The sequence below is a fragment of the Prunus avium genome, chromosome 4 (assembly GCF_965620075.1).
Source record: "Prunus avium chromosome 4, drPruAviu1.hap1.1, whole genome shotgun sequence".
NCBI lineage: Eukaryota > Viridiplantae > Streptophyta > Magnoliopsida > Rosales > Rosaceae > Prunus > Prunus avium.
This window is the reverse complement of record NC_142287.1, coordinates 16418572-16427207: the sequence shown is the minus strand read 5'-3', so window position 1 is coordinate 16427207 and position 8636 is coordinate 16418572. Positions and strand designations below refer to the sequence as shown.

The 8636-nt window shown below is 42.3% G+C and overlaps 1 protein-coding gene across 1 annotated transcript; it reads right to left on the bottom strand.

The window, feature by feature from the left end:
* Window positions 1-6474: 6474 nt before the first annotated feature.
* LOC110744430 (palmitoyl-monogalactosyldiacylglycerol delta-7 desaturase, chloroplastic-like) lies at window positions 6475-8431 on the bottom strand. The gene is made up of 5 exons (XM_088251844.1): window positions 8080-8431; window positions 7847-7987; window positions 7608-7751; window positions 7077-7183; window positions 6475-6976 (listed from the first exon to the last, which is right to left on the bottom strand). The coding sequence occupies exons 1-5, from the start codon at window positions 8401-8403 to the stop codon at window positions 6730-6732; spliced, it is 963 nt and encodes a 320-aa protein (XP_088107970.1). The 5' UTR covers window positions 8404-8431; the 3' UTR covers window positions 6475-6729.
* Window positions 8432-8636: the final 205 nt, after the last annotated feature.

Genomic DNA, 8636 nt, shown 5'->3' with positions numbered 1-8636 from the left:
GTGTGCTTTAACTTTCGCATGCTGAAAGTTTTGACTAGTTTTGTATATGTTTGCAGGTCTTGTAATTTGGGAAATGTTCCAATTACATGGGAGACTTTGCTGAAATTTCGGTAGGAGTCGAATTGTCTTCAAGTTTAAATTAGGGCTTAAGGGGCTTATTAGTAAAGTGAGTTCGGCATCAGGTGGATGCCGGACGGGCAACAGGGTTTGTCACGGATTCCAAGGGGGAATCCGAGGCGGGTCTTGTTAGAAAGGAGAAAGGTTATGTTCAAGTACTGAAGAAGCTCTCAAATTCATCGTGTTTTTGGCTAGGTTAACGGGTTAACCAACTGTTTGTGCCTAATGAATCTCGGCCGAGGAAACTGGCCGAAGGAGACTAACCAAAGGGACTTTCTCTCGGCCCTAGCACCTACCCTCGGCCGACAGTTACGAGTCATTGCTCGTTCTCTTTTTGAAACAAGAGTAACTTGGCACGGCAAGGTCATCACGGCCTCGATAATACTAGCTGAGGACAAGCTCCTCCGATACACAGCCAAGATAGGAAAAGCTAAGCGGTGTCGCCACGTGGCATCACGGTCCCACGTTTCATTTAATGAAGTAATGCCTCTGATCACATCAGAAAGCCCATGATCCACGTAGGAGCATTTAATGAGCCAAGAAAGAGGGGACGTGATTGAAGTCAGATATGGTGAGTAAAATCAGGGATTAGGTGCGAAAATCCCATGATTTTGTAAGGCTAAGCCACCAACCATCAGACCAGGGCATTAAATGCTCTTCCAAGGCCCGAGATGCAGAGCCCACCACCAAGGCGGTGGCTGAGGTTTATGGGTGTCACACCACCATGCTTCATGTTCCCAAATGCCGACTCGATTGCCCACTGAATCTGATCAACCTCACCATGCTGATTTTTAGCTTCATTGTCTCCTCAAGACCTCCCCTATAAATAGCAAGCTCCGACTACATTTAAAGGGTTCAACACCAAACACAAGCCTCCCACGGAGCAGATTATATTTTCCTGTCATTTACTTCTCGTCATTTATCTTCTTGCAATGCAATTTCAATACTTTTACTTGCTTTCTTAGGAGTAGTGGCAGTTTGTAGGAAACTCCGTTCATCAATATATCATACGACCCTTGATTTTCAAGGCGCCGGAGCACCACCTTTGTTACTCTTCCGTTCATCTCATATATCATACGACCGTCGCCACCCAGCGACGCGCCGGAGCACCGCCTAAAAACCACAATCAGCATCACCATTAACGGCCTTGTAGCTCAGGCCGTGAACTTGACAGCCGAGATCAATTCCTCTCTCGGCCACAATCGCTCTGATTAGAAGTCAGACTTAAACAGGCGCGCAACTTATCTATTCACCCAGCCGCATCATTCCCAAATGCACGGTAAACTGTGCTGGCACGCCCGCACACAAACCATACGGCACCAAAAGAAGGACGACCTGTGTTGACGCATATCCCCTCAGCCCGGAACACCAAGCCGTAGGATTCATGAACGCCAATACCAACCACCTAGTTAGTTAACATGTGCTCGGGGGTTGAACATCTCTCGGAGGATGCTAAGATGTTTACCCACCCTTACGGAAATGGTGTCTTCCTCTGGCGATGGTGAAATGTTTACCCTCCCTTACTGGTGAGGGTTAAATGTTCACCCACCTTTACGAAAAGGGTGCCTTCCTCTACTGAGGGTGAATATTTCTCGAACACTTCATGGAATGAAAAGTCAAATTTTCTTCAAACTAAAGTGGAGTGGACTTAGTCATCTACTGGGAACTAAGCTTCTCTTTTTGTGGTAGTAAGACATTAATTGTTGCTGATAAGCTGCAACTTGAACAATTGGCTTTTCTCGTTCTTCCTGGAGCAGGTTAAGGTTGGTCTTCATCTGCTTGGAATTCTGATCAATGCTGCCCACCTCAAAGCTCAAGGATGGAACAATGATATGAGGATGAATGATTGCCTCAATTCTGTAGGCTAAGGAAAATAGGGTTTTGCCAGATGATCTCTTTTTGGTAGTGTGATAAGACCATAGGACTCCAAGCAACTCATCGACCTATTTTCCCACGGTGCCTACCAATCTCTTCTTCAGGCAGTCTAGAACGATCTTGTTATATGCTTTTGCCTGGCCATTGCCATGCGGATATCTCGAGCAACTCATCGACCCTAAACCCTAAATCTGGTTGTCGATGAATTGTGATCCTTTATCGGTGACCAGCAACTGTGGGCAGCCGAACCAGCAGATGATGTTTCTCTAAATGAATCGATCCATTTTGACTTCTTTAGTAGAGGATAGAGCTTTGGCCTCCATCCATTTAGTAAAGTAGTCGGTGACCACGATCATCATCTCATTCTTGGCATGAGCCAACAACAAGGGACCCACTAAGTCGATGGCCCATTGCATGAATGGCCATGGGCTGTTATGTGGATGATATAACCCGGCTGGTAGGCCAAAGACCGACTTGTAATGTTGGCATCGATTACATATTTTAACATACTCAGTAGAGTCATGGTGCATGGTAGGCCAGAAGTAGCCTATGCTGAGAGCCTTTTGGGCAAGTGACTTGCCCTCAGAGTGGTTGCCACACTCGCCGTCGTGAATCTTGATGAGCATCTCAAGGGTTTGAGGGTACTTTATGCACGTGATGCGAGGATTAGAATATGATATGCGAACAAGCTTGTTGTCTTACATGTTGTACCTTGCGGCTTTCTGCTGAATTTTTCTGGCCCCAAACCTTTCCTTTGGGAGGAGAACGAGCAGCTCTGGTCCATAATTCAGTAAAGATTTTAGGTGGGTTCACTTGGACTATGCTATGTATAAATTTTCATTCACTAAGTAGTCGATGATGGGGTCTTTGCAGCTGGGATCCTGATCGATCTGGTCTATCTCTTCAATGATTGGCTAATCAAGGTGCTCAACTGGGATTGAGCATTTGAACTTGGTGTCCAGTGCTGATCCTAGGCTTGCCAACGACTCTGCATAAGTGTTCTCTGCCCAAGCAACTTGTTGGATGGTGAAGGTTGGAAATGCCTTTAAAAATTCTTGAACTTTTGTCGAGGTATTGGATCATTCTTGGGCGTTTTGCCATGTACTCCCCTGAGGCTTGATTAGTGATCAGCTGGGAATCTGAATAGATGACTAACCTCTTGATCAACAATTCTTTTGTTGCGCATAGTCTAGCGGGCAATGCCTAGTACTCTGCTTTGTTGTTTGAAGCTGGAAAACCCAGCGTGATGGCTTGCTCTAACAAAGTTTTGTATGGGGAGGTGAAGTGAGGTACGTCTTTAAATCTTCATAAGTTACTTCACACTCTTCATCCCACTTGTCTCTTTGTCATTTCTTCAAGGCTTTGAAGAATAGACTGTACTTGTCGATAAATCTTGAAAGAAATCGGTTGAGAGCGATTGCTCTACCCATTTGACTTTGTATTTCTTTCGTTGTGGTAGGCAACTTCATATTAAGGATGACCATGATTTGATTGGGGTGAGCCTCAATGCCCCTTTGGGTAACTAAGTATCCCAAAACTCGGCTAGATGAGACTCCAAATGTGCACTTGCTTGGATTCAACTTCATGTGGTATTTTCGGTGCAAGCTGAAGGCTTTGGCAAGGTTTTTGAAGTGATTTGTTTGTTGGGGAGCTTTGACCAGGATGTTGATCTACGTAGACCTCCATAGTCTTGCCGATCTGCTCCTTGAAAATTTTGTTCACGAGCCTCTGGTAGGTTGCTATGCTATTTTTCAGCTCAAAGGGCATGACTTTGTAGCAGTATGTACCTTTTTCGATTATGAAAGATGTCTTTGCTTTGTCATCTTCGTGCATCATGATTTGATTGTAGCTAAAGTATGCGTCCACAAAGCTGAGCAGTTGATTATCATAAGTTGAATCTACGAGCTGATCAATTCTTGTCACGTGGAAATTTGTCCTATGGGCATGCCTTGTTGAGGTCGGTGTAGTCGACACACACTCTCCACTTGCCTTGGTCTTTCTTTGCCACCAGAACAATGTTGGCTAACCATTCTTCAATGAAGTCGGCAGCTAGGAGCTTGTCAATCTCGGCTTCGATGATAGCAACTCGCTCGGAAGCGAAGTTGCGTCTCTTCTACACTACTAGTTTGCTGGCTGGGTTGACATGAATCCGATGACAGATGATCTGCAGATCGATGCCAGGCATGTCAAATGGTGACCATGCAAATATGTCTTTGTTGCTTTGGAGGAATGTGGTCAGCTCCATTTTTTCGTACGGGCAGAGGCGCGAGCCGATCCGCGCTTTTATTTCTAGCTTGTCAGGATCAAGTGAAATAAGTTCAACATCCTCTTCAGGCCTCCATCCTTCTTTAGGAGAAGTCTCTCGGCAAACTTTTTCTTATTGATCCTGGTTTTTTGATTGCTATTGAGGAGTGGCTGTTTCTTTTCTGCTACTGGTCTGCTAGACTTATGGGGATGAAATCCGCCTTTTCCTCTGCATGTTATGTTCCCTTCAAGTTTGCTTGGCTTACAAAAATGAACCGGGCTCGCTTCTCTGCCTGTTCTGCTTCTTTTTGGTTAGCTTGACTTATAGAAATAAATTGGGCTTCCTTGCTATTCTTTAGCCCTTGGGCCGAGCATCTTCTCGCCATTGCCTGTTCATTGTTGTTCTGCCCAATGCCTCCCCCATGGATTGGGTAGCGTGTCTTCAGATGCATGAAAGAAGTGATGACTTCGATCTTGCCAATCCATGGCCTACCTAGGATGCCATTGTAAGGGGAGATTGTGTCGATGATCATGAGTGTCTATGAGCTGATCATCGTTGGAGAATAGACATTGAGCTCTAATGTCCCAACAGTGACTGAGGTCGACCCATTGAAGCCGATCAGTGACCTGGCGGATTTGTTTATCTTGGTCCTCATGCCTATTTGTTGGACAACTAAAAGTTGCATGAAGTTGGTGCACCCCAATCGTCTATATGGACGAAGTTGATCATTGCATGTGCGATTTGGATGCTGGCGATATGGGCTTGGTTATGAGGTAGATCAAGGCCCAGTATGTCCTTTGCGTCGGTCATCTTCCAACTATCCTCTGACTCTTAGGTCTCGTAGCCGATCATTCACGAGCTTCTCGACATCCTCCACTCACAATGTTTGCGGTTCATGTCGGGGACATCCACGACGTAGGCATCGTTTGGTCAACTTCCTCATTGGATGCCTTACCGGCATGGCATATTAGTGGATTGAGCTTGTGAAGGATTTTCCACAGCGCATAGCCTAGAGTGTGCTTTTCCAGTGCAGGCCGATGAGCGTCATCCTTCACATTCTCCATGAAGAGGGCCATGGGACTGATCTCCTTATGGGCCTAGCCTTGAGTGAACACTTCTAGGCCCAATCGGGCGTGGGCATTGAACTGTGCCCCCAACCTTGAGTGAACGTTGGTCCTTGGACCTAGCCTCGAATGGATACTCGATTTTCTCTGGTTGGGGCTCACGGATGCTTGTGACATGTTTGCGTGTTGAGCAGCATGTTCCTATCTTCCTTCTTGCCTACTGGTTCCTACTTGACCTGCTTGGGACCTCTGGAACTGCCTGTCAGTGCATTCGTCTATCCTTCTCTCTTCATCTAGGGTTTTTTCAGTTAGAAAGAGTTACCTCATGTGTGGAGTGTAGCCATCTATTTATAGAGTCTCCTTGTAGGCTAGGGTTTGCAGAGATAATTCCATATTTAATTGGAATTATTCTTTCCCAAAAATAGGTGATAGGATAAATCAAGGAGATTTGCTGGAAATCAGATCCTTGATTTGGGGAGATATTTCTATCTTAAATAAAGGATAATTGCCTAATTAAATGAGATTTAATTAGCCCAATTAGTTGACCTAAGAAATATTTCTTTTTCCATGTGTCACCTTTTTATTGGTTGCCAAAATTCATGTTCCCACATCAAGCACATGGGGCTCAAGACCCCATGATCAAAGCTGAAACTAGAAACAAGGTCCTTATCAGCATGCTGAAGAAGACATAGGTGGCAATCCAAAAGTGTGACATAAAGTTAGAAATATTTCCAAACGGTCATGACTAGCGTTGATTGTAATGAAGACTTAAGTGGCGTTCGGTATCCTATTCAAGAAGGGAATTCAAAATTTTTTATTCTTCTTAAAAATAAGGAGTTTTAAGATCCATTTTTTTAAGTTTTGAATTCAAATTTTATTTTTAAATTTAAAAAATTCGATTCATATAAAATACCAAACATGCACTTATATTTTCTGCCTTTTTTTGTTGTACTTCATGAATCAAGAAAACAATGGGCTTCACTTATTAAATAACCCAAAACCTCATTAGACCCATTATCTAATAAATTCAATAAAAGCCACATTTTGGCCAACAACAAAATCAAGCCCAAGCAGAAACAAATAAACAAATAGAATAAACCAGTTTTCGAAAGTAATAATTTAATAAATGTGAATATATATATATATATATATATATATATATATCAGGTAGAATGGGCTCAAAACTTTCCTTATAGTGTATAATAATTTTGCTCCTTTAGTGTTGGCAATGAATTACATTAAGTTTGTAGGTTTGATCACTCTAGTTGGGCAAACATAGAGAGACCAAAACTCTCCTTATTCCTCAAACAAACAAAAAAAAAACAAAAAAGAGGCTTCTTCCCCTATAAAACCAAAGCTATCTTAAAAGGCATAAGGAAAATGTTCATAGCCTAATTTGGATTTCTAGTGCAATACTATTTTGTTGTTTTAAAACTTTCCATTGCTAACTTTTGACTTATTCTTCTCTAAATTGCTGGCGTTGTGTAAAGCTTTTCGTTTCTTCTGAGTCTCAGTTGGTGTTTTCACGTCGGTTGCCAGACCAACCACTTGAAGAAATCTTATCAAATACCATGTAATATCAATCTGCCACCATTCTAGACCTTGCCGAGCTGAGTAGTCAAAAGCATGGTGATTATTGTGCCAGCCTTCTCCAAGAGTTGGCAATGCCAGCAACCTATAAAGTTAAAATTTATTACCTTTACTATTTACCCTTGTAAATTGTAAATGTTTTCAATTTATATATAGGGCGGATTCCATTATTGTAGCTACAATACCAGTTGTTTCTAGACAAGTCACCGGTGTGCCAAACTTGCTTTCCCCATGTGTGGCCAATTGAATTTACTGAAAATGTAATATGGTAAACAATTACCGTCCTCACACCCTGCAGTGAAACAAAAGCAACTGATTATGAAGCAAAAGGAAGAAAAATACACCACACAAATTAAATCTTGTACTTAGAAAGTAATTCTAAGCACTACAAAAAAAAAAAAAAAAAGCAATAATCACCATTATTTAGTGACATTCGACCCCAGCATTAGTCACCAAATAATGGTGACTATTGCCACTTTTTTTTGTAGTGAAGTGAGCAAATAGAAGAAGCTTAAAAAAGAATCACTCTTCTAACAACAAAGTATATATTTATATAACCTTTATATATATATGTGTCTGTATGTGTGCGCCTGTAAAGTATTCATGTAAACTTGCAAAAAGGTTTGGCAGCCCTAGCTACCCTTGCTAACAAAGAACAAAGCATATATCCGTCCTTGCTAACGAAGAAGAAAGAAAGAAAGTAAGAGTAATATTACCATTCCCCAAACAAGATAGGGCAGTCCTCCTATGACATATAGTAGAACTCCAAGAAGAGCCGAGTGAAGAAGGTAGGTGCGATGAAGAAACATATAGTACGGCTGCCTTTTTAAATCGTCAACGTTCTTTAGTCGTCTTTCATACTGCAAAGTTGGCATGTTAATTACTTTTGAGAGAGAGAGAGAGAGAGAGAGAGAGAGAGAGAGAGAGAGTAGAGAGTACAGAGAGAGTTTTATACAATTTCAAACCGAAAGCTATGGTTCAATATCCAACCAATGTGGCTAAACCAGAATCCCATAAGAGGGCTATGAGGGTCTTTCTTTGTGTCAGTAAACTGGTGGTGGTACCTGTGTGTGCTCACCCATTCAATTGGACTTCCCTGCACATTAAAAACAAGAGCATTGATGTCCAAAGTAAAGTAAAATGTTGTATTCAGTCTACTAGTATTTTCGTTTGAAGTACACACCGTACCTGTAGTGTAAGAACCCCGCAATAGACAAAAAAGTATTCGAGCCATCTAGGAAGCTTAAAACTCCGGTGCGCAAGGCTCCTATGGAAACCTAGAGTTATACCTAGAGCTGTCACAACATAGAGTGCGCAGGCCAACCATAATGCACCCCAGCTGAAATGAACTGGAGCTAAAAGAGCAAGCAAATGCAAAGATAAAACCACAACCAATGAGGCTATATCAAACAAGTTCCATTGCCTCCCCATAAATTCTACCCCCCGCTTCATCCAGCGCATCAGCGGCTCCATTGACATGTGTGGTTTTGCTCGGAAGAAACCAGAGCACATGAAGAGAAAAAAACCAAGAGGAGGAAAGAGTGATGATTTGAAGGAATTATTGTTTGGTGAACAGTCTCTTAAATAATAGTGTTAAGCCTGATTAATTAACCATCTCCAAGTTAGCTGAACTCGATTTGAGTTAATATATAGTTATAACGATCAGAACATGCATTCTTAACTGCATAACAATCGTGCCTAAACTTTCAAACCTAGACGTGTGAGATTAGCTTTTGGATGAGTTT